This window comes from Lytechinus variegatus, chromosome 11 (genome assembly GCF_018143015.1).
Source record: "Lytechinus variegatus isolate NC3 chromosome 11, Lvar_3.0, whole genome shotgun sequence".
NCBI classification, from domain to species: Eukaryota; Metazoa; Echinodermata; class Echinoidea; order Temnopleuroida; family Toxopneustidae; genus Lytechinus; species Lytechinus variegatus.
In genome coordinates, this window is record NC_054750.1 from 3,399,101 (window position 1) to 3,426,530 (window position 27,430).

At 35.5% G+C, this 27,430-nt stretch overlaps 2 protein-coding genes across 3 annotated transcripts in view; one reads left to right on the plus strand and one right to left on the minus strand.

The window, feature by feature from the left end:
* LOC121423474 (dihydropyrimidine dehydrogenase [NADP(+)]-like) overlaps window positions 1–1,596 on the minus strand; it is a 38,762-nt gene extending 37,166 nt beyond the window's left edge. Inside the window, exon 1 of the mRNA XM_041618821.1 lies at window positions 1,421–1,596. Within this exon, the coding sequence (XP_041474755.1) occupies window positions 1,421–1,459 (39 nt within the window). The 5' untranslated portion in view covers window positions 1,460–1,596. The remainder of the gene's footprint in view (window positions 1–1,420) is intronic.
* Window positions 1,597–5,591: 3,995 nt separating this feature from the next.
* Window positions 5,592–27,418, plus strand: LOC121423824 (alkylsulfatase-like). Of its 2 annotated transcripts, XM_041619323.1 has the most exons (6): window positions 5,592–5,694; window positions 21,807–22,014; window positions 23,544–23,803; window positions 24,752–24,891; window positions 25,781–25,936; window positions 26,582–27,418. In XM_041619323.1, the coding sequence occupies exons 2-6, from the start codon at window positions 21,842–21,844 to the stop codon at window positions 26,747–26,749; spliced, it is 897 nt and encodes a 298-aa protein (XP_041475257.1). In that variant the 5' UTR covers window positions 5,592–5,694; window positions 21,807–21,841; the 3' UTR covers window positions 26,750–27,418. The 2 variants fall into 2 exon arrangements, with proteins under 2 accessions (XP_041475257.1, XP_041475258.1); XM_041619324.1 differs by lacking the exon at window positions 5,592–5,694 and having other exon boundaries at window positions 21,328–22,014.
* The last annotated feature ends 12 nt before the right edge of the window (window positions 27,419–27,430 follow it).

Consider the following 27,430-nt stretch of genomic DNA (forward strand, 5'->3'; position numbering starts at 1 on the left):
TCTGGAAACAGTACAGGCCACCTTATGGTGTATTGTCGTACTTGTGAAGTGCACCGTGCTTGTGCATGCGTATGTTACATTATCCAATAAAAAAAATTGCTTACAGCGTGCAAGTAAAAACAACTACAACTAAGTAAGAAACAATGACCGGTACAAGCAAAGCTAAAAAAACAGTGACTGTTAATAGTAATACTAGCCGTGCTAATGTCACAAAAACTTAAAGTTAAAAAGTATTATTGCATATTGGATTGGAATAACTCCTCTCTGCAACATTGGCAAATATACAGCAGTGAATATAGATAAATGACGACAACATTCATCAACAACGTCAAGCATCATCATCGACAAAATAAAGGGTTCGTGCATGCTTTAACTATAGCCTGCCAAGACTACTACCACTACAAAGTACCAGGGGCCGATTGCACGAAAGGGTCTTTGCAAGGTCCGTCTTTCATGTCGCCCACTTGTTCACTGCTACCATCTGGCCTGTGGAGAATCTACAGGTAGGACTATGGTATGCCAATGCTGTATAGAGCACACACTTTAAAAAATCATTAAAATATCACTTTTGTGACCAAAATTACTAATTTCCATACAGTTTTAATTTATTTATCATTTTTGACATTAGTAATGTGGGAATAATTTTTGTATTCACCAGAGCGCTCAAAAACTTGAATTTTGGGCATATTTTTGTGTACGCCCTCTATTGGTGGAAAGTAAATATGGCAAGAAAATTTTCATCTTTTGATCTCTATTTTCAATTAAGAAAAAATGATATAAAGAATCAAATTTAAATAAGAGCCAAGCAGTATTAATTAACAGGTCTAATGGAAACTGTCAGTGTAAAAAAATCAAGCATTTGCCCCAAAGAAAAAGAGAAAATAAGCCAAACATTGCCACCCTTATTTTGTCACACATGGAGATATAACTGAGAACAAGGTTATATTATATAACCTTGTTCATTGAATGAGTGGTGTCGCCCATCTTTTATGATGCGCCATGTGAAACGCATTTTAAATAAATCATCTGCAAACATATTTCATTCGTCCGTTCAAATAAACAAAATATTTGTTTATATTTTTATAAAATGATGTTATATCATGAAATTGTATAAAATTTGATTTAAAAGCAAGCTAACGAATCTCATTTTTTATCATTAATTTCAGAAACACCCCGCTTATAGCGTATCATAAAAGATGAGCGACACGAAACAGCGAAAGACGGTCCTTGGAAAGACCCTTTCGTGCAATGCAATCAGCCCCAGTACTACAGTAGGCACGGTAGCATTGCACGCAGTAAAGGCCCACATCACCGCGCTGGCATTGCATCGCCCCGATTATCTGCCAGCCTCACACCAGTGCAGTGCGGAGGCGGAGCAACCTTAACAACACACTTCTAACTATAAATCATGTCAACTTACCTCAATGTCAGCGATATCTTTGGACAACATTCGAGACATGATTATTATACGACACGTTCTTTCAACCCAAAACTGCACAAAATTCACAAAAACTGTCGAAATTTAACACGAAATAAGAGCAGACTAAGCCTCTTGGCCTGAGCCTCCCTCATCGATCGTTAATGAGATGGAGATGGCCTCATTTCAAAGATTAGTTGAGGAGGAGATCCATCTTCTTGAAATTAAATTCGGATAAGTCTTGGCAAAATAATGATGTAAATAAATCATATCTGTCAGAAGCTCTAGCGTTAAAAAATGTCGTGTGTTAGGAGTTCGATAATTGCCACTTGATTAAGCCAAAATTTGACAGAAATAATTAATATAACTTTGAGCGGCTTAATTTAAGCAACACCATACTCATCGATTTTTCTCTTTTAGGAATTGGAACAGAGCCAATATTTTGTTGACGCTGCTGACGTCGTGCATTTTGCATGCTGCCTTGAAATCAGTGGCGTACACTTCGCGCTGCAAAAGAGCGAAGTAAGCGAGCACCCGGAGCGAGCGAAATTTAGATCCTTTGATTACGGAACTGATTTTGACAGACATGCTTTATTCATGAAATTTCACCCTTTTCCCTTCATTTTCTCTCTTTCACTTTTTTCAATGGTCATGCATATTTGGGGCTCAATCCCCCCTAATTAGCAATAATGCTTGCTTGGAATTTTCATTGTATTGCTTGTTTTGTTTTACTTTTTTTTAGAAGTATGTGTTCGTTGGTGTTCAAACTTTCAAAATCTGCCAATTGTTCGTCCCATGGCGACATTAAATCGACCAAGCCCTTCCTTCCTTTCTAAAATCTTGTTATGATTTCGTCCTTTAATTTGGAATCTTGGATATAAATAAATGGTCGCAGTTTGACGAAGTATATTTGATATTTCTTTCATCGTGACACAGTATATTGGCTTTTCCGAGGGTGGGTCATGTAAACATATCTTTATATTATCCAGAAAGTCTCTCCCCCTAAAACAAAACAAAACAGAGGCGAATAGGCAGTTTGATGGGGGGGGGTGTTGGCACCTATAAAAAAAGGGTTAAAGTCTGAAAAAAGTAATATCGTAAGGGTTCGGTATTATCTCTCAAATTGAATTAGGGGCTGTGAAAAGATTTGCATATAAATGTATACAAATTACATGTATTCTGTAAAGGAGAGATCAGTGATTCTGTACCAGCATTGTTACATAACACGCCTAAAGACAGTATTTGCCAAGAGTTCCAATGTTGATTTCAAAAGTATTTTGACTATAGTTCTGTAATTAATTTATTAGCCTAATCGATAGCAGGTTTAATTTCAATTAAAAATTTGACTGCATCTTTTTTTTGGTGAGGGTCGTTGGTGCTGGTAAAATAAAAAAAAATGAGCGCAGTAAAAGGTGCCAAGAGATGGCGCTGTATCAAAACGCAAGACAAACAAGATCACTATTGGGCACACATGAGTATTACAGACCCCCATTCACTCACGTGTTATATCATAGCTCATCAAAAAATCATTAAAAATCAATCCCTCGATAGATTTTGCTATACTTCACTGACATTAGTCACAATTAACAGTACATTAAGACTTGATATGTTAATCAGGTACTTGACCAGCTCAATCAAAAGTTAAATGGCCTGAAATAAGACTAACCATAATTTCTGCCAGTTCATCGCCAGAAAAAACAGAAATGCATTGTGGGTAATAATGATTAAAATGAAATACAAAAATGCAGTCTAGCCTTCCCAAACGCCTTGATTATGAAAGAGTATGAACATAGCATTATGTATATCGTTTTTCTTTTGATATACAAACATTTGATCTATTTTTAATGAATTATTTTAATCAATAAATTCATGTGATCTTTACTTACGCCTGTCCGGAATGCTTTGCGCGCGGTTGAATTTCTCTCATGTGCCCTATTGCATGATATTCTATCTCTTACATAAGTTCAAACCTAAAAACTGCCTTCCCTAAATAGGCAAACCATTGCGTAGTCTACCGGTGAATTGCCAATTCTTCTACTGCCAACTCGTCCAATGGTCTACCTTCATTCAGTCTAATGTCATTCCATCCATCAGCAATTCGTCTAACAACCATTTGGTCCTGATAACCATTTGGTCCAATCATCACTTCGTACAATCACCAATATTCGTATATGACCATTAAATTTTCGTCTCATATATTCCTAGATGGTCTAATGCCCATTTTACTTTAATTCATTTCGTCCAACTTAGTCCAATTAGACCAAATGGTATATGGGCTAAATGGCTACTGGACAAACTGTTCATTAGACGAATGAGTGGACGAAATGGCAATTAGACCATGCATGTGGATTATGGACGAACTGATGGTACACCAAACGCTAGTAGACAAGATAGTAATTGGACGAATTGGCATTAGACCAATTGAAAACAAACCACCATTACATACCGATCGTTCTTGCTATAGTATCACACGAAACGTCCACTGTAGTGCCAAACTATGACCTCATTCTCATCAGCTTGTCGGAGCATGTTAAAACTGTATTCTAAGGCCGGTTTTAAGAAATCCAATTCAAAATTGTGAATATTTTGGATTGCTATATAAAATTACATTGTGCGTATAGGGCATAATAAAAAAAACATGAAATGTGGTCAACAAAACTTATCAATGGAAATAATTTACAATCAAAATACCAAATCAAAAAGTAGCCCCCCCCCTCCCCCTCATCTCACATCTCTCCACCTCTCTCCCTCCCCCCCCCCCTCTCCATCCCCCTCTCGCTCTGTTTTGTATCCCTATTAATTTTTTTGTTTGTATCATTAATTCTGTTACTAGGATTAAAAAAAATGGGTGGGGGCAAATTCTGAATCATTTTTGACGGTCGTGAAAGGCTGTTGGGTGGTTTGGGTATAGTCCCCCGCTGGGTGGACAACCTCGTGAAGAACTTTGAAGATGGAAATAAAACTATTTTTCCCCGAAAGATGACCGACCTGTATTTGCACTTTAGTCCACTCTCTATTCTCCCGTTCCCTCCCTACCCTCACCCTATTTCGCTTTACATTAATTGAATTGTTTTTATATGTTATTAAATGCATGCAACGTGTGTTATATTCTGATCATAATAGTTCAGCGCCTCTCAATCAGAATCTTATTTACTCGACGATGTTATTTTCATTCCGCATGACATCTATAGGGGAAGGCGGGGTAAGTTGAGCATAGGGGCAAGTTGAGTCACCACCCCAGGCCAATAATGAATGAGTCAGACATTGTGGTGGTGTCATGTATTGATGACCCATTACATAACCCTTAACCCCACCACATTGTTTTCAACTTTGAAACAAAAAGTAATTTTTTTAGAGGAAAAAGTACAAATTTCAGCCCAAAAAAGTAAATAAGGGTGTGAAATAGATAAGTGCTTTTTACCCGCACACGTTTTTAAATATAATAAAGAAATAAGAACAATATTGTTAGACCAGGGGACCGTTTCATCAACATTTTTGTTTGACAAGTTGTCAGATCTGACATCTTTTCATGATTCTGATTGGCTGAGAGGCACTGTTCCTATGGTAGCTGTCGGATAAAATGGGACTTGTCGGATATAACGTCCGACAAGTCCTTTCATGAAACGCTCCCCTGGTATGGATCCTCAATCTTGTTGTATTCTTTTACATGGTGGATGCAAAAGAAATATGTGGATGTGAAAATATCGCAAAAGTTCGGGCTGATTTTAGCCAGCCAACATGGGGCAAGTTGAGCCATGTTGTAATGTTTTCAAAGAATTAGTATTTAGAAATTAGAAATTCAAAGAATTTCATTGTAATGTTTTCAAAGAATTAGTATACATATTCAAAATATTGTTTATTATGAGGAAATTATGCCTCTCAACTTTCCTCCATCTGTGATTTATTGAGGCTATTTTGAACCCCCGTGTTTACCTGTCATAGCGCCAAGAATGCAGTGCATGTTACCACTTTTTTTCTAAATGTTTCATTTACAGAAATTACTATCGATCCTTTTCAGTAAAAGACATGTGGAGATAATAAGCTGGAATAACGCTACAGCAGGGATTCGAACACACAACATTTCATTCATGAAAAAATGAGTCCTTTGCTCTACCATACCAGTCATGACCCATAGGCCATATAGACCCCTTTTTTTCATTTAGCAATTGGATGTCTCAGCGACATCATTTGACTCTCACTCTGGCAAGTAGCGCAGGATCTGATCAACGTCTCAAAGTCATCTCATTCTCACATTCCAGTGCCTCAAGTGAATGTCAGTAAGTATATAATTAATTGTATACGGTATATATAGGGAGAGCTAACTATATCATATGTATGACCGATTTACATAGTGTTAGGTCAGGTGACAAGGTCGATTTAAGTTTGTACCACTAATCACTATCACTCAGTCCCAAAGATGCATAAGCGTGTTACTGTTTAGACCACTCTAGGCGACACCCCTTATAGTCCAGTAGATATTTTTCATACCTGGAAAAGTTGTTAAGTACAAGGTTTTTTTGTTGATTTGTGTTCTAGATGGGTATTGAAGTAAATTCAGCTTGGTTGCCACCTTGGCAACCTTGAGCATTTTTTCTTATTAGCCTAATTAGCATAATCATCTAATTAGCATATTACGATATGTAATATGCTACTTCTCTTAAACCAGAAGGATTAAAAATTATGAATAATGTCATTTAACTAAGAGGTCCTGTGACGAGGAATCGATTTATAGCAATAATTTAACATTTAAGTTATGCAATTATCGTAATCAGCCTAATTAGCATAATGAGCTAATAAGCATAAGTGTAATATATACGTATTTGTGGATGTCTATCCCAAAAATTCCCAATATGTAGATAATGCATCTTTTTTGGGGTTTTTTATAGCGAGAAATTCATTTATAACATTATTTTTCAATTTTAACCAATGTAATTGCTGTAATTTACATAATTAGCATCATGCACTAATTAACACAAGTCATATACATGTATATGTGTAATACATATAAAAATATATATTCCTTTGTCATTTTATATCGAAAATGCCAAATACATAAATAAAACAGTTATCCCATGGTTTTCTATGACGAGGAATTAATTTCTGACATTATTTTTCCCCCTTTTGCCAATGTAATTGTCGTAAGTAGAATAATTAGCATAATGCGCTAATTAACATATATGTGCAATACATATATTTATTTGTCATTTTATATAAAAATGCCCGAATACATGAAAAATACATCTATCCCATGGTTTTCTATGAAGAGGAATTTATTTCTGACATTGTTTTTCCCCTTTTTACCAATGTAATTGTCGTAATTAGTATAATTAGCATAATGCGCTAATTAACATATATGTGCAATATATATATATATTCCTTTGTCATTTTATACTGAGTGGGAATTCCCGCTAACATAAATAATACAGCTATCCTATAATTCTTCGAAGAGGAATTCTTTTGTGACATTATCTTTTTCCTTTAAACAATGTTATTGTTATAATTATCTTATTAAGCAAAATGCGCTAATATATATATATATATATATACATATATATATATATATGTATATATACATATATATATATATATATATATATATACATATATATATATATATATATATATATATACATATATATATATATATATATATATATACATAGATATATATATATGCAATAAATAGATTTCTGTGTCAAAGTACTGTCTACATCGGCCTGAAAACATATATAATACAGCTCTTCTAATGTTATCTATGTTGATGAATTCATTTATGACAGTAATTTCCATTTTAACCAATGTCAATGCCTAAATTAGAATTACTGGCCCAATGCACTAATTAACATCTATGTGCAATATATCAGTTATATATTCCTATGACCAGTGTGTTGGCTCAGTTGGTAGAGCGTCCGTCCCACAACCGGGAGGTCCCGGGATTCAAACCCCGGCCGTGCCAGACCAAAAGACGTTAAAAGATGGGAGTTGCTGCTACCCTGTTTGACGTTCAACGATTAAAGGGATAGAGAATCGTCGATCTGGCCCTGCTCAGCGGGTGCCAGGCCCACGATCAATTGGGCAAAGCAAATTTTCGGAGTATTTCATTTCATGTCTATTTCGAACAATAAATTATGGATTTTGATTTTTTCATTTTTTTCTATGTTAGTTTATATCGTGTGTGCCTGAAAACATGAAAAATACAGCTATCCTATGGTTAGTGGTAATCAAAATACAGGTGCAATACATATATTTCGTTGTCACTGAAGTTATTGTCTCGCCTGCATAGCAGAGGGAAACTATAGGCGCCGCTTTCCGACGGTGGCGGCGATGGCAGCGTCGTCAACATTGATATCATATAAACCAAGCAATGTCAATGTCATTATAACTTAGGAAGTATATGAAGCTAATTCATGAAACTCGGACATAAAATTAATCAAGCATTACTTACATCTTGCCTTAGTTTCAGGTCGCATGACTAAGGTCAATGGTCATTTACGGCCAATGAAGTGAACTAAGATCTTGCTGGGGGAATACATATCGAAATCTTAACCAAGGATAAGTTTTTGACATGTCGTCATAACCTAGAAAGTGTATGGACCTATAGTTCACGAAACTTCAACATAAGGGTAATCAAGTAATACTGAATATTCTGTTTGAGTTTCAGGTCACGTGACCTAGGTCAAAGGTCACTTAGGTCAAAGGTCACTTTGCGTCAATGAACTTTGGCCATGTTGGGGATATTTGTGGAATTGTCATAACCTTAAAATTTAATGGATCCACATGTAGTTAATGAAACTTTGACATAAATGCAACCATGTAGGCCTATCCCTGATATCTTGTGCGCATGTCAGGTCAAATGACCAAGATCAAAGGTAACGTCAATGAACTTTGGCCATGTTAGGGGTATTTTTAAACTTGGCATCATATCTTAGAAAGTTCATGGATCTAGTTCATGAAACATAAACGTATGGGTAATCAAGGATGAAGGATTGTTTTGCACATATGTTAGGTCATTTGATCATGGTCTCAGACCATTTTGGATCAATGGACATCATATGAATTGTTTTTACGTGAATATTTTATGCAATAGCTGTTTTCAAAGTCAAAACTGCTGCTATATAAAATCGTGTAATGCAGGCGAGACTGCCAGAGGCGTTCCACTTTGATTAGCTCATTATGCCAATTAAGCTAATTACACCATTAACATTGTTTAAAGTGAAATGCGATACCATAAATGAATTCCTCGTCATAGAAAACTATGAAATAGCTGTATTATTCATGTTTTCGGGAATTTTTTTATGACAAAGGAATATATATATATATGTGTGTGTGTAATTATATTGTTTATTATGTTAATTAGCGCAGTATACTGATTGCACTAATTACACAATAACATTTGTTAAACGGGGAAAATAATGTCACAAAAGAATTCTTCATCATAGAAAACCATTGGATAGCTGTAATTGTAATTGTAATAGCTGTAATTGTTTATGTTTATATATATATACTGCACATATATGTTAATTAGCGCATTGTGCTAATTACGAAAATTACATTGGTAAAAAGTAAAAATAATGTCATGAGTGAATTCCTAGTCATAGGAAATCATTGGATAGCTGTACTATTCATGTTTTCGGGCATTCTTGATACAAAATGACAGAGGAATATATATTCATATGTAAAATATTGCTCATAAGTTAATTAGCGCATTATGCTAATTACGCTAAATAAAAACAACATTTGTTAAACGGGAAAAATAATTTCACAAAAGAATTCCTCATAGAATAATACCATAGAATAGCTGTATAATTTATGTTTTCAGGCTGTTGTAGTACTTTGACAAATAACTCTATACGTATATGTTAATTAGTGCATTATGTTGATTATGCTAATTATGCTAATTACAGCGACTGCATTGGTTAAAATGGAAAAATAAAGTCATAAATGAATTCCTCGCCATAGAAAACCATAGGATAGCTGTATTATTCATTTTTCGGGCATTCTCGATATGAAATGACAAAGGAATATGTATTTTATGGATATTACACAACATATGTTAATTAGTGCATTATGCTTATTATGCTAATTACAGCGATTACATTGGTTAAAATGGAAAAATAATGTCATAAATGAATTCCTCGCTATAGAAAACCATAAAAGGGTTGTATTATTTACATATTTGGAAATTTCTGGATAGACATCCACATGCTAATTAGCTCATTATGCTAATTAGGCTGATTACGATAATTGCATGACTTAGATATTTAAAATATTATTATGCATGGATTCAACGTCACAGGACCTCTTAGAAAAATGATATTGTTTATGTTTTTATTCTTTCTGGTTTAAGAGAACTAGTATATTACATATCGTACATATGCTAATTACATGATTATGCTAATTAGGCTAATTAAAAAAATTGCTCAAGGTTGCCAAGGTGGCAACCAAGCTGAATTTACCTCAATACCCATCTAGAACACAAATCAACAAAAAAACCTTGTACTTAACAACTTTTCCAGGTCTTGTACATGGCCTATGAGACCGTCTACTTGACTATTACCCGTGTTAAAAAACTGAGACTCCACTCACGCGCGTTTGGGCCGCCCTAGCTTAGAACTAAGTGATTTTTGCGATTTTTTTTTTAATTGTACACATTTATAAGATAGGTGTGAATAGTAAAATAATGTTTAATCGGTACTCACCGGTTCTTTTGTTGCATTTCCAGACCACTTCTCACAATTCTTGGCAAATAGTTGCGGTAAATTCAGTCGCCATAGACAGGCTAGTCATCCATCTTTATTTATAAATGGAGCGCCCTTTACGATAGTTGTTAATGCCGCGGAGAAATCGTTAGGCATTTTGGCCTGTGTTCAAGGCGTTCTTTCTGTTCTATTTTTTATATTGGAGATTGTGCATTTGTTGAATAGCGCCGTCTACGTCAGGTATGAGATCGAGCGTATACATCTCTATGAGTGTATTACACTCTTCCAAAATAATTATGATTCCGACCTAGAATCACGGCCGTCACTAAAATGAAGGGAGGTACAAGTAATCCCCCCGTAGCGGACCGTGACCCGGACGAGACAAAGCGTTGGGGGGGGGGGGACAGCAATGTCTGTGAAATGCTGTGCCCCCCATGCTTTCGCTCCTCCGGGTCACGGTTCGCCACTTAATCCCCCCTCCATGGCCTAAATGCCCAAGGAGATGCGTCTCTTTATAAAAATTGTAGGGGGTACAATATGAAATATCCCCTACTATTTTTGGTATTTTATTATTGAAAGAAATACATAAATCTAAATTTGAATGAAACATGTATTTTGCACCAGACGACCTGACTATGGGGTGATAAACCTTTTTCTAGCCTCTGGCCCCCCTTTGGGCAGAGTTTTCTGCCCTTTCGCCCTTTTTCTCCCACTATTCTGGATTTTGTCGGTTAATTTGCGCGGCCGTCGGGGGCTGGGGATTAGGAAAAGCGATGAGATGAGAAAAAAATCGAAGAGAAAATAGGACAGAAAGGAGGTAGAGAAAGAAGAAAAGAGAGTAAAGAGAGCAAGCAAATAAAAAAATAATAGAAAATTTAAGGAAGGAGAAAATAGTGAGAAAGGTATTGGGGTTGGTGAGATTGTATGTATCCGTGTAAAAGAAATACTGAGTTTGAGATGTTGTCCGTTTCAGCAAATTAATGTCTGCCTGTTTTACAAGAGCGGGGTTTGTTGGACTGTTTGCAAAAAATGACAAGCTGATGGAATCGGAAAATGTTCCAATTGCTTCATGTTACCGATAGTGATAGCGGTTGAAGGTAAGTCGCACTCTGACGCTCTAAAACCAGCGGGGGTGGGGTGGGGGACCTGCCCCCTAAATTTGATTGGGGACGATCGCGCTAATTTTTTTGTTGATAACATTTTGCTGTTGCTTGTCAAAAATTATCGGTCCCAACCCCCTGTAAAGCCTTCTTTTGCTTGTACAAAATTTTTGGTGGTCCCCTAATTTTGTTGGCTTCGTCCGAAAATAAATTGTGTTCTTTATTGTCTTTTATATTCATTTTAGGAAAAGAATCCCAAATTTTCAATTAATAAATTGTCTATGTAGTTATCCTGTTTATAAAAAATACTTAGAATCTGCGTTTCTCTTTATATGACTTAAGACATTGTATATTATAAAGGTTATAGGATAGACCCTGTCTATGTATGCTCGCATAAGTCGGTTAATTTCATATCCATTTTGTTATTGATATAAAAAAAAGTCGGAAAACGTAATTTTTTTAGCTCGCGCGTCGAGCTGGTATAATTTTATCTGTGATATATATTTTAAATGATATTCATTCTATTTTACGCTTCACAGCAATATATTAAACGTTGCAGCACGCGCTGCGCGCCCGCATGAATTAATGATATTTATCTTGTTTATTGGATAGTTCTGGTTATCAGGTGAATGATTTAAATTACCGTTACACACTGAAACTGTTTTGCAAGTGAAAGGGGATTTTTTACCCTGATAATTTTTTTTTTTACTAAGAAAAATCATTAAAAAATCAGAGGTTTTATTTGAACAAAATTAGAGTTAATAAATTTTTGTATGCTTGATTTCTGTCGTCATAAACGAGCTAATGCTCTATATTTTCCAATTTTAATGATCTCTAATGACTCACCTTTTTCTTTTTGGAACGGATATGAAGTTCTATTGATATATTGAAGGTACAGTGAATGTCATTAGCATGTATTTATAGAAAATGACATTTCCTTTATTTTTTTAAACATTAATTGTTTCCGATTTGAAGGAAAAGTGCTCGCATATATAGGCCTACGTCATCACTCAATTATCACTTTTTTTATTTTCTTTTGGTCAGGAATGGATTTTCCTTAATGCATACCAATTTCTTATACCATTGTTTATGCTATTTTCATAATAAAGTTTTAATGAATTCAAATTTGCACTACTTATTTTATTAAAAGACAAAATAACAAAACAACATCTAGTCATCATCATCATCAACGTCATTATCATGGCCATTACAACCATCATTATTCCGCCACCATCACCATCATCACCATAACCACCATCATCATCATTGTAATCAATCAACTTAATACAAACAATAAAAACACGTTAGTCAATTTCATGTGCTTCTTTCGTTGCAGTGGTCTGCTGTTATGGCTTGCGTTCGAGCAACAATGCTTTTCTGCAATTCACTATTTTTAATCCAATTTTATTTATGAAAACAAAGTTTTCAATTCAAATTGTGCTCTCTTTAATGATTTGCAAAAATAATACAGACCTTTAAACTATTACTCAGCATTTTTAAAAGTATTTTGTACATTAGAAATACATGGAAAAAAATCGCAGACATAACAACGAACGACACAGTGTTGCTTGGATCAAAAAATAATATGCATCAACATGATTACACACATTTTTTTTCCTCATTATGCAAATAAAACACCTTTTCTTTGAATTGGGTTGAGAAGAATAATTGCTCTTTTAATATGCGTACATTAGGCAAAATTTCATAACATAAGATCCTCTTGAAAACTAATCTGAACCCTTACAAAAATATAATTTTTATTTAGACTTTTCATCCAGTGTCGATGATATACGTGCTAGGTAATCCAAATTGTGACAGTAACAACACATTGTACGAAATTGAAAGAAATGCGGGGAGGCAAAATAATTATGTGCATAAAGAAATGATTAACCCAAATGACGCATGAATATATAATTCAAAAGAGAAATCACAGCACAAAATATATTTACTTCATAATTATGTCCACATCAGAGTTCATTTAAATTTTTGTGTTCGTGTCAATGTACTCTAAAATATAATTCACCTACATATGCTTTAATATTAATCTGTTAGGGCCTATATGAAGTAGGAAATAAATGTGAATAGAATAACAGCATATCCACGAAATTGGAATTAATTATTAAAAACATTTTTATTTCAGAAACACCATAGAATAATGTTTTATTATTAAAAGGTCAAGTCCACCTCAGAAAAATGTTGATTTTAATCAAATAAAGAAAGTCAGTCAGGCAAAATGCTGAAAATTTCATCAATATCGGATTTGAAATAAAAAGTTATGACATTTCAAAGTTTCCCTTATTTTTAACAAAATAGTTATATAAACATGCTAAATGAGAGAGTCGATGATGTCACTCTCTCACCATCTCTGTACTTTTTTATTGTTGGAATTATACAATATTTCAATTTACGATTAGGACCTCCTTGCCTGAACCACAAAATGTTAAAATAATGGAATTTCACGTGTTCAAGGATAAATGAAACTTCATTTCACATGACAATGTCGAGAAAACAAAAATATTTCATCTTTCATAAAATTAGATACAAAAGAAATAGTGAGTGAGTGATGTCATCAGTTCCTCATTTGCACACCGACCGAGATGTTCATATAACTGTTTTGTGAAATGAAACGAACTGTTAAAATGCCATAACTTTCTTATTTTACATTCGATGTTGATGAAATTTTAAGTGTTATGCTTGTTGAATTTTTCTCTTTTTATTCTTTTATACTTGTCCTTTAAGGGGGATACTCTAATCGAAACTCTTAACACTTTATCTTAAAATCGCATTTTTTGTAAACTTTGTGAACAACGCAAAATTCATAATTATCTCACTTTATAAAGACAAAATGTAACAGCCCATGCAATTTTAAGCATATACATAAGGCATTTTTATATACATGAAGCATAAAAGTAGCACCCTTAAAATGTTTCACCGTATTATGCACAATGAAAAATTGTGGGCTAATCATATTCCAGGTGCTAAGGCAGTGCTTCACACAAAAGAAAAGTCTGCGTTCACCATTTTCAATCCTTAAAGGGGTAGTACGTTTCACATAGTAGCAGGGACGATATAACACAAACTTTCTTATCATGTGGATATGAATTAAATTCAACAGTCTGGTTAATTAAACTGTTTTTGGTAGAAGTTGTCCTTTGTAACTCTGTCAAGTAGAATACCGCATGATTATTTGATATAGAAGAGGAAATATCTAAACATAATAACGTCTGAACCCGCTGGGCGGAAACAAGGGCCATCAAGGCCAGAAGTTTTTTACTTAACAGTGTTAGGGTTAATTGTTCAAATTGTTCAAGTTTTTTACTTAACAGTGTTAGGGTTAATTGTTCAAATTGTCAGTCTGGCTTCAGACCGTCTTATTCCACTGCCACTTGTCTAACTGAGATTACAGACTTTTTGTATGATAAAATGGACCGAAAACATGTTACTGGTGGTATTTTCTTGGACCTACGCAAAGCTTTTGATGTTATTCCTCACAATTTTATACTTGCAAAACTTAAGTATTATGGTATTACTGGCAATGAATACAACTGGATGGAATCGTATTTAACAGACAGAAGGCAATTTGTAATGATTAACAATTGTCGCAGTGAATTTTTAAAGATAAAATCAGGTGTTCCACAAGGATCTATATTGGGTCCATTGATATTTTGTATTTTTATTAATGACATGTGTAATTTGAAATTGCATGTACATTCTAAAATGTCTCTTTATGCTGATGATACCGCCATTTTTAATCACGGTGAATCAATTAAGGAGGTACAAAAGTATTTGCAAGATGATTTTGATTCAATATGTAAATGGTTAGACTTAAATAATATGCATTTACACCCGCAAAAAACTAAAGCCATGGTATTTGGTCAAAAGAAAAAGTTGAGGGGTGCTCATTTGCCAGTGAAATTCAGGAACATACAATTAGAAAATGTAAAAAAGATTAAATACTTAGGTGTCATGCTCGATCCGGGCTTGACTTGGTGTGAACATATTACTAATATCGTTTGTAAAATATCTCGAGCAATAGGTTGTATAAGGCGGATTAAGCATTTACTGTCCTTTGATATCATGAAGAAGCTGTACTTTTCTATGATTTTACCTTACATTGATTACTGTAGTACATCTTGGGGAAGCAGTGCAAAAGTACATTTAGATAAGATACAAAAACTTCAAAATAAATATGCCAGGATGCTTTTGAAAAAAGATTATAATACATCACAAATATCTCTGTTGCAGTCACTGAAGTGGCAATCAGTAAATCAGCGTATAAAATATCAGTATTGTGTTTTTGTATATAAAATAATGAACAATTTAGTTCCAAATTATTTAAAACCTTTAGTATGTAAACGGCCCGTGAAATACAGGACACGGTTTTCTTTGCGATGCCCCCTTCAGCTTCCCAAAGCTAGAACTGAATATAAAAGAAAATCTTTCGCATATTTCGGACCCAAATTATTTAATGCACTTCCTTCAAATTTACAAGCCTGTACGTGTACCTCCTTGTTAGTTTTTAAAAAATTGTGCGAAGCCTTTCATACGAATTGATGAAGAGCGAAATAATATTCCATTGATTTACAATGCTATGTACTTGTATGTTTAGATTGTCACTTCCCACTCTAAATTTTTTGATGTTAATTGTTTCTGATGTTAAATAGTTTGTATTTTGTATTTTTGACGTTGAATGTTTTTTGATGATATATTTTATATTTATCTTGACATGTATTTTAAACTGCAGGGCGCCTTTGTAAAGCAGTTTTAAGAACTGAACAGGCCTACCCTGCAGTATAAAATAAATAAAACAAAATAAATAAATAAATAAATATATATCGGGTAAAGACTTAATGTAGTTCAAAACAATTGACACATCCTACATACTACTGTACCTAGGCTTAGGGGATTTTCATTGAATATCCCTTCCATTAAACGTACGACTAAAGGGTGTTGACCCACTGAATGCATCCCAATGGGTGGAATGGCAGAAGATAAAGCAGATCTGTAAGAATTAATTGTGGAATAAGCTTTGCCTGAAGAATGTTCATGGGCAAGGAAGTTAAGTGAACAGGGATCAATTTGTTGTTTACAACACCAATCACACCATTGATTCCATGCAGATTGATATTGTTTAGACGTTCCTTGTCTCCAAGATCGGGCGAGTAAGTTGGCAGCTGATTTTGAAATGCCTGCTGCATTCCATTGTCTGCCGAGAGTATCCAAGCGGCTAGGTGCAGACTTACTGGATAGTTGTTGGGGCGACGTAGTTTATTGGGAGAAGAAGGGGTGGGGCAACCAGCATGTGGAGAAGAGAAGGGAACCAGGGTTGTGCTCTCCACATCGGGGCTATGACGAGGGCCAGTCTTGTTTGGTCTGCTCGAAGTTTGAGAAGGATTCTAGGGATAAGGCAAAAGGATGGAAAAATGTAAGGAGAAAAGAATTCCCACGAAATGGAAAAAGCATCAATAATATATGCAAATGGGTCGTACTTCCAAGAAGCATATTTTGGAAGTTGTTTATTTTCAGATGATGCAAACAAAGCAATGTCAGGGGCAAACGTGGTATTGATAATGCTATTAAAAATACAGGGGAGCAGGCTTAATTCCTTGTTCATGTCCCTCCTTGAAAGGACATCAGCAAATGAATTATCTTTCCCTGCCACGTGAGAGGCGGAAATCCAAATTCCTTATTTAATGCACCAAAACCAAATGCGTAACGCTATGTCATTTAAAAAGGGTACATTACCTCCCATCTTATTAACATAAGCGACCGAAGTGCTATTGTCAGAGAAAATACGAATATGGATATCCTGACATTGGCTACATAAGGTATGTAGTGCTTGTTCTATTGCTAGCAATTCAAGAGCATTGATATGCAAATCTTGTAACCCAGAAGACCAAAAACCTTGAGAGAAAGAATTATCTGAATGACGCACAGCTCCCCAACCTGATGTGCTTGCATCAGTGGATATTGTTATGGAAATCATAAGTCTCACGGGCGGGATTGAAAAGCTCAAAGGGCCGGATCCGGCCCGCGGGCCGTAGTTTGAGAACTCCTGTCCTATACACAGTCGAGCACTATTAGATATTGCAGTATATCACTACCTACTTGCTTACCTATATATATATTCATATATATTCTATTTCAATCTGATAAGCGGATATTTTGAGCAGGATTAAAGAACGAGTTATGTATTGCTATCATGCTTGCTGATTTTTGTGTGTCATTGCAATCATATTTTATTTTTGCACATGCTGAATTATGGGGGGGGGGCAAAACGATATCCCCCCAATATTGCTAGGGCGATCGCCCCTGCCGCCCCCATGATCGACACCTCTGAATATTCTATTGTATATCACCATGAATGACGAACACATAGACCCCAACCAAATTATGTTTGATAAACATTCAACCTTTAACCTTAAATTAGTAATCCCTGTCAGCAGGTTCAAAGTTATATAGCAGGGTGAAAACATTTAGTGCGAGATGCCATGGTGAAGTAATTTAAGATTTCATATATATAAGTGGGTGGGCACCATGCAAGTAAAAAGTAAAGTTTCATAAATTATGACAAATATTTTCTTATGTAATAATTATGTGACGCAAATTTTTCTTATCCCAATATGTTTCTCTCCCTCTTCTCATTTCCCCTAGTGTTTTTTGACACCCAATTCTTTCTAATTTTTTAATAAAAAGGGTGAAAAAAAGAACACGAGCAAGACGAAAATTGGGGGAATTGGCGAGGACAAGTAGCTGAGGGACCCCCCCTCTCTCTGTAGTATGACACTCGCATACACAATGTTTCCACTCTTCCCGAAATTCAGAAAATTTCAAGTTCATGAAATTTTTGCTTTTTCCAGGAAAGGTTCGGGAAACGAAAAAATGCCAGGAAATTTCGGGAAATCAGAAAATTACAACCAAACAACAATTAAACGTAGAAACTATCAATTTCAGGTAACATTTACGTAGCTCAAAATTTTCCGCTCTCGCTCCGCGTTGGCATTTGTAATAGATGATTTTTTAAAGAGGACGTGAACAAAAAATAATGCTAAATAACTTGATTTGGGCAACCTAGGCCGAAATTAGGCTCGCTGTATTATTGCCCGATTTTTGTTTAAAATCAAACTTGAAAATTCCAGGAAATATTTATGAACGTGAGCAAATTTTGGCTTAAGTTTCGGGAAATTTATTTTGGAGTTGTGGAAATACTGCATATACAAGAGAAGAATCTTACTCATCAAAATATTGCGTGCTCAAAGCGCAAGCTGACATTGTTTAATAAAAAAAGAGACACGAATTAATTAATCTTATTAATCATTCCTGAACTTACCAATCAAATCATAGTGGGAATTCATTAACAGCATAAAATGCTATCTCAGCATTATAAAATAAGGCGAGCGCAGCGCACCGAGCTAAAACTTTGTTTATCCCGATAAAAAACTTGAACATTTTAAACCAGTTTATCCCGATAAAAAAACTTGAACATTTTAAACCAGTGGTTTAAAATGTTCAAGTTTTTTATCGGGATAAACAAAGTTTTAGCTCGGTGCCAAGTTTTCGGTAATCATGAAAAACATTGAAATTTCATGGGAGTTCAACCGGGGAGCTAAAATCCAGACAATGAATATTTTTTTATTAATAGACTTTAAAAAATTTAAACCCCATTTGATATTCGATTGAAATTCTCGTTAAACAGCTAGTAAAAGCGGGAAAATAAAGTACTTTGTTTTCTCTACCATCATAATTCTCTTTCTCTTTAAATCTTCCTTTTTGGGGAGAGTATTTTGGTAAAAGAAAAAGATAATTGCTGGCTAGTGGGTGGCGAAATTTGAAACGTTGTTAGTCGAAAAATTCAAGCTGGCGCTGTTTAACTTAAATTACTTTCACCTAAATTCGCGATGAATACTAGCACTATCAAATATATAATTATTAACGTCTGGCGAAAAGAATAACAAACCGATCAGGTGACGAGAACGCGTATCACTTAATCTATATTCAGCTGCGATCGTGCGTCAGAAGTGAAGAGCACCTGCCAAGAAAATCAGGAAAAAGTCGTCAAAATGTAAGTTTCCCTTAATATCTTTAATTTCATTGTTGTTGGGAACAAGCTATTAACAATTCTTAATTATAATTTCAAAGTAAAATGTTTAAAGAGCGCGTACTTGTCAAATAATATCGAAATATAGTGTGAGTCAAAGATTTCTAACCCCGCATTTCCACTGATGTCGCCTATGAGGTCCATACATGTAATGTTTGGACCTCATTGGTACTAGGAGTGGTTTAGACCAAAAGCTTCTGTCTCTGTTATGATGGTTTTTCGGCTGAACTTCGGCGTTGGCTTCACTCACCAAATACAGGGACCAAAGTTCTAGCGCGATTTGTACAGGGGACTCAATGTCCATATGTTTATGTACTTAAGATCGGATAAAGTGGGGAAGTAATTTGCGCGACAGCCGAGGTAAGTCACTGTTTTTGTTCCTTTTAACTTGATTTTTCTCCATTATTTTTGGCAATTAATGCCAAGACTCTCAAGAGGGAATATTAATTTGCATTTTGGTCACGTTTATTTTCAAAATTTTTATTTATCAAAGACAAAAAATGAAGAGCCCCGACGGAGGGATTTTGCATTGCAAGTCCCCTAATTGTGGCTGCACGATAGCGAGCCGTCTGTGTATGAGGATAATAGAAAAATGTTTAAAAACTCCTCGAAACAGACGGCTGCCAGCTGTCTAGTTACTGTTAAGCCTAGAGTAATTGATTCCATTCTAATTTCTATTCCATTCCTTGTTTTTATTTGGCAATAAGTAGCTACCTCAGCCGGTTTGAGATCACTGTGTTAAATTGGCGAGATCAATAACATCATCAAAAACTATGGAAGCTTAAAAGTGCCACCGAGATGTTGAGATAATTATCTCGGGAAGTCGACATCTTGATAGCAAAAGATAAGATGACGAGATCCCAGATCTCATGTCAACATCTTTTAGAAGAGATGATGAGATGACAAGATCCCAGATCTCATCATGTCAACATCTTTTAGAAGAGATGATGAGATGACAAGATCCCGGATCTCATCATGTTGACATCTTTTAGAAGAGATGATGAGATGACAAGATCCCGGATCTCATCATGTCAACATCTTTAAGAAGAGATGATGAGATGACAAAATCACGGATCTCATCATGTTGACATCTTGTAAAAGACATGATGAGATGACAAGATCCCGGATCTCATCATGTTGACATCTTGTAGAAGAGATGATGAGATGACAAGATCCCGGATCTCATCATGTTGACATCTTGTAGAAGAGATGATGAGATGACAAGATCCCAGATCTCATCATGTCAACATCGTGTAGAAGAGATGATGAGATGGCAAGATCCCGGATCTCATCATGTTGACATCTTGTAGAAGAGATGATGAGATGACAAGATCCCGGATCTCATCATGTTGACATCTTGTAGAAGAGATGAGATGACAAGATCCCGGAACTCAGCATGTTAACATCTTTTAGAAGAGATGATGAGATGACAAGATCTTGGATCTCGTCATGTCTACATCTTTAAGAAGAGATGATTAGATGACATGATCATGGATCGAAGATCTTGTCATCAGATCATCTCTTCTACAAATATTCCTTCATATCCTAAAAAGGCTTCATGTAAATTCTCATTGAAATATCAAATGCAAAGACAATAGAATAATGTAAATATATTTTACTTTACATAATTTCACATTGCAAATAACTTTTTCTTCAGTGCTTTTCTTGACATGGAACCTCCCCAAATTAGGCTACATTGTGTTTCTCAATTGCCATTAATGCATCTTCAGTGCGAGTGGAAATGAATTTATAGCCAATCATTTAGAAGTTAGTATGATGGTGGTCCCCAAGTCAGCACACCTAATGATATGAGTTAAGATTTAAAATTGATTTCTTATTTATTTCACAAAATCTTTCAGTTTTGATGTTTCTTATATTATTTATTATGAGTAAGTGTACCAAATATCTCATAAAAATTTGAATTTCTTGGAAAAAAACTCAAGCAGTCGTTTTCAGATTGAAAAAAATGGTACCCCATTCACTTTGCACAGAATTCAGGGATTTGATGAGGAAGCTTGCATTTTAAGGCTGTCACATGAAATGCCCCAAATTCATTATTTTTACACCATTTTGAGTTTGACATTTTAAAGAATAGCTGTGTATGTATTGCATGTGTAAAGTTTGTTGTGTATCTTTTACTAGAAACGTATGATACACATGTGCGCATACTTAGGGGAACTTGCCATATACCTAGTTGTGTATCTGGACAATCAAATTTGAACAGCCATTTGGAAAAGTTAAGCAAAATCTCATCATTTTTTAAGTACAGAAAGTGAGGCAATCCTATCAAGAGCTAAATTTTTGAAGACAATTACAACTATATCGATGCTCATATTTTTTGTTTAATCCAAAGACAAAAACGAGGCTGCAGAATGTTAACGTGTCTGGACACCCCACTCCCCATCTTAATAAATGGCATTTTAAGTTATTTGATACCTACTAGTCTTCAGTTGAATTTTCTAAGAAATTCAATCGTTCACCTTTACGTTCAGTTTCAGCCTGATCACACCTGTGGGCAATGCATTGAATGATAACGAAACTTTTTCAGAGAGCCCAGTCCCACCTGTCCAGAGTGATGTCTGGAAAGCCATACCAACTCAAACCATCTCGTCTTGGGGTGGAGGTGTTCGGTATCGATCTTGCTCAACAGCAACCACAGGAAGTGATTGACCAGATAAAACAGGATGTTGCCCAACACAGGTCAGTGAGGTCATGATAACCACTTTCTTGGGTGTCAGCATGGAGGATTATCCTTTGTTCATTGGGAGGCATCTATTGTTGTGTCACCCCTTCCCCCCCCCCCCAGAAAAAATAAAATAAAAAAAAATAAAAAAAAGTCCTCTGTGCTGATGCCCAAGTACATGCAAAGCAGAATAAAGAATGAAGTCTTTACTTGGAAGAAGTTAGCTTGTGTGAAAACAGACAAATCTAATAAACTAATAATAATCAATCACTAATGATGTGGACATCCTCCCATTGGCAATGCAAGCAATATGTGTGAGGTCACATTTTTATACAACTCCACAATTACTTGTCTACATAATAATTATAAATACTTTAATTTGTGACTTTTATCAAGTAAATCCATAGGTCAAGCAGGTGTTTCATGGGAGGTCATGCACTAGAGGTTTCATAAATATCTCATGGGCTTGGGAGACTTGCATCAAAAAGCTTGGACAAATTGCCAAATGAATGTAAGGATCTCCATGGCATTTAGTGATTTTGACATTTTCAAATACTCTTAACTTCTATTTATAAACCAATTCCTATAGTTTCACCAATTGTTCTCAAACTCTAATTCATCTTATTATTTGATTTTTTCTGTTGTCATGCAAGGGGTTCATTTTCCTTTACTGTGCACAAGAACAGAAATCCGAGGCCAAAGACTGCCGGACTGTCGTGGGCAAAGGGATTTCAGACCTTCTAGTCCAAGGCCAAGGAAATGGCCAAGGCCTAACACTTGCCCTTTTAACAGTAGCCCTGAAAACATTGAACTCTCTACTTTCTAAAGTGAATACTTCCCCAAACACTTACCTAATTAGAGGGTGACATGACAATAATAATAATAGGCATTTATATAGTGCCATCTTTCAGAAATATTTCAAGGAATTAATCCTGCCCATTCACCTCACTTGGGTTGAGTGCAGCACAGTGTGGATAAATTTCTTGCTGAAGGAAATTATGCCATGGCTGGGATTTGAACCCACGACCCTGTGTTTCAAACTAATCTACTGGACAACAACACTCCACATTTTCTCCTGTGACAATTGATATGGACTTATATTTCATCTAAGAGTCATTTGAAAATATGAATATGGTTTGGAAAATGTATTTTTACACATGATATAGTCCTCTCAATAATCATACTTTGATTGACCTTTTGCACATGCAATCAAAGTATTACAGGAAGATAGGTCATTTTAATTTTCTTATTAAATAATTTGTATCAATATTTTTAAGATTGAATATCCCATTGTATATCCCACTCTATACAACTGGGATTTTTTTGTATTTTTGGGAGTACAGCTGTAGCATAATGCCCATGTTTTAATTTGTTTCCAGACAACACCTGTAGTAAGCACCCTATAAATGTTTTGTATTATTATTGGTATTATTCTTATTATTATTACTATCATCATCATCATAGTTATTTATCATTCTTCTTATTTTTATTATTATTGTTATTGTTCTTATTATCACTATTACTGTTACTATTATTATTAAAACAGGCTGATGATCTTCAGGAATCAGAGTGTAATCTCTGGGGACCGCCATGTAGAGATCAGCCTCTGGTTCGGAGAGTTAGAGTCCACTTTCTACAAGCATCCCAAGTCGCCCCACCCTGATGTCTTTAGGGTGTCTAACGTAGAGAGTGAGGGGTGCAGGGGGGTGGGGCGGACTGGATGGCACATCGATGGAAGCTTTCAGCCGGCACCATTCAACTACTCGCTCTACTACATGCATGTCGTGCCTAAGGAAGGGGATACAGGTAGATATGAAGCATGTCCGTTAAGGTCGAGTCCACCCCAGAAAAATGTTGACTTGTTGAAGAAAAAGAGTAAAATCGAACAAGCATAATACTGACAATTGTAAAAAATTAGATGTAAAGTTATGACATTTTAAAGTTTTGCTTGATTTAAAAAAACAGTTTTTACTCACACCCTGGTCGGTATGCAAATGTCCTTGCTCACATTTGCTTGTTGACCCTCATCTTCGCTTTCAGTTACAGATATTTGAAAAAAAAAAAACTACTGAGCTAGAACGTAAAGCCTCTGCGTTAGTTTGCATATTATTGACCTTTTATTAGCTCATTTCATTACGTTGTGCTGCCTTTGACTGCATTTGTGTAATAGCTGAACACATGCGCAAAACGTGAAGGTGTAAGCTAGGCTTTGATTTTGTTGGATTAAAATGAAATCTGATTATCTGAGAATATTTAGTTTAACCAGTGTCCCGTAACACAAGCATTAGCGATTGATCATACGCTTGATTTTCACGATTGATCGTACATTGTAGTCAATGGAATCAATAGTAGAAAAATGTTCTACGATCATTGCTAAGCTTTGTGTTCAGGTCCCTTGAAAGTGTTTCATCAGTATTTGTCACCTGACAAGTTGTCAGAGCTGGCAGTATGTGGCCATACCGGTAGTTATGAGGGACTGCAGATGTCCATTTTTACCTCCATGATGATATGCACTGATCTCCATGCCACAAATTTAAAGTTGCTTTGTATATTTGACCGAAAGAATGTTTCTTGTTTGTGAATGAGAACCCCATCATGAGAAGCCTCATTGGGCCATCGCCCCTTTTTTGTTTTGCCAAAAATTGATTTACCAGAAAGTTGGATTTAGAAAAGAAAGATGTTTATTTGGTAGATATATTCCAATTCTATATGACTGAATTACTCTGCCTCTGTCTATTCCCTGACTGTCTGCAGTGTTTGCCCCTTTGAATGAGATCATCATCGGTCTTCCTGAGGATCAGCTGGCTCGATGGGAGAGGCTATATATGATGAGTGACAGACGAGGAGGCTCAGTACATCCCCTCGTCTACTCCCATCCCCGGACAGGAAAAAGGGTAGGTCATCCAGCAGTTTCCAAAATTAGAATTAAGAATAATAATAATTATCATTAAAATTATAATGATTACAGTAGTTTCATTTATATCTATAGCGCTGAATGCTTTGAGTTTCTAAGTGTTTTACATGTACATGTACTTATTATTACACTGGTCATCGGATCCTGGCATGCACACGATTTATGCCCTTTCTCCACTCCCTATGAGCATTCCAACAAGAGTTGTTAAGCATACTACATCTAGGCTTTCGCGTCTCGCCAGGTATCAAATTTACACCTTTGTGGGGAGTGGTAAGGTGTGGATTGATGATTTGCCAAAGGACGCTAGGCCACGGTGGGATTTGAACACATGTCCCCCGATTGCAAGCCGAGAGTCAAGAACCGCTACACTATGACGCATCCACGAATACACCTACTAGGTACTGAAGAACTACACGGAACTATCCAGGCTTGAATGGTAAACACCTCCAACAAAAACATTAGATGTGGGGCATTACTGAACTAAATGAAGAGTTGATCATTCCATCTTGGTAGTGTACCAAAGTTGATTGTAGTGTGGCAAGGATGAGGGGGGGGGCTATTCACTTTTAGTAACCCCAAAATGACTAATTCTGTTTTTAATCTGGTTAGTGATGGTACGTGTACTACTGAGGGGGGAGATTGTTCCAGTTGCGGATCACCCTTTGACTAAACTAGTTCTTCCTGATATCAACTCATGTGTTGTTTGTGGATTATTGGCTAACATGTCAATATTCAAAACGCAATGATGATGATGGTGATGATGGTGAGGATGCGGCTGATGGGCTTGATTAACACACTAAACACCATAATCAGTTGTGAACTATTCCTATCTGTTACTATTCTCCCGCTGTCTCTTGTCTTTAATACAGACACTGTGCTTCCATCTTGGTATGACCGATGCTTTCATATGGGACTATGGTACACCTGGACAAAGGCCGACCAATCCTATGGAGACCCAGGAGATTCTTAATGAGATTCATCATGAGTTTGTCAAAGACGATGGTGCTGTTCAGTACTCACACAAGGTATCAATGATATGATTATAATAATGATAATAATAGCCGATTTTTATAGAGTGCTTTTCCCAGAATGGCCCAAAGTGCGTTACAGCATATTATTACCCTGGTCATTGGATTCATTTCATTCATTCATGTTCATATTTATATTACATTGGTCTTTACAAGGGGAATATTTTATTTTCATATTCATATTTTCGCTCATAAATACATATAAATCAGACAAAGCATTGCAATGTAAATTTGAGGAAAAAAGGAAAAAGAGGAACATTTCTCATATTTCATGAAGAAAAACCATTCAATATGATTTTTAATTATTCCCTTTATAATGATTATTATCCATATATGTGATATGTGTGCATATCACCATGGAATGAACTACATGTAGCATTGATAATAATACCTGCATTTAATAACTAAACGAACTTCAAATTTACACTTGTACCCATTCAATATGTGTTCCGATAGTGATACGTCCCTTTGTAAAACTGCATGGTTACAATTCCTTTTTCAATATTATTCAATAATTGTGCAAATATTAAGAATTTGATAAAAACAAAGAAATATAGCTTAATATTCATAAAACCAATGACATTACGTTGCACTTTGATTTTCATCTCATTTTCTTTCATCACATTTATCATCATTTTGCAGTGGCAAGTCGGGGATTTCATAATCTCAGACAACTTAGCCGTCGGTCACGAGGCGACGCCCCAGACCCAGGACTCGGTGGAGCGGGTGGGGCTGAGAGTACTCCATAGGACCACTGTCAAGGGGACGCAACCTCCCACCAAATGCTATCAGCTGGACACATCCACTTAGTGGGTGGGGTCTGTAAGATTTGGGTGGTGTTTGAGTTTCCTTTTCTGATAATTTTCTTTTTGCTGAAATCTGAATATGTCAGTGCTAGAATACATGCAGGCTGCGAATATAATAAAGATGTCAACACCGAATTTAAGGGGATAAAAGGACAAATAAGAATGGTTTAGGGTTATTTGCATGAATCCGTTAAACCTCAAGAAATAGATTTTAGTCGTTTTTTGTTAGAATACTAAAAAAATATTAGCTTTCAAAGTCTCATTTTAGTTTCTTTAAGAAATATATAGCAAGGAAAGATACACTTGGAAGTAAGTCGATTTCCGTATTATTGTTTGTTTTTTTTATTTGAATATCTTCACATCATCCACTGTTTCTTTGATGCATTAAAATTAATATTTTCAAATTACTTTAAAACTATTTCTTTCATAATTCAATCTTTGTTGCCAGAAACAACTTTGTGGTTCAAATTGAGTGTCTTTTAAAATTTTGATAAACCATATAATTATTTTTTTATCATACAAATAATTAAAAAAAGGCATAAAAATTTGCAATTACTCAATTACAAAAAGAGAGAAACTTGTACTTTGCTGTTTCAAGTATTGATAAAAAACAAAATTTGATGTTGGGTGTATTTTTGTCTCACCTGCATAGCAGAGTGAGACTATAGGCGACGCTTTTCCGACG

Bases quoted from the DNA above. Each gene is read 5' to 3' on its own strand.
- LOC121423824 (XM_041619323.1), top strand. From the start codon at position 21,842: ATGATAACGAAACTTTTTCAGAGAGCCCAGTCCCACCTGTCCAGAGTG. The intron at 22,015-23,543 runs GTCAGTGAGGTC...TTATTAAAACAG, and splicing joins CAGGATGTTGCCCAACACAG to GCTGATGATCTTCAGGAATC. The intron at 24,892-25,780 runs GTAGGTCATCCA...TCTTTAATACAG, and splicing joins ATCCCCGGACAGGAAAAAGG to ACACTGTGCTTCCATCTTGG.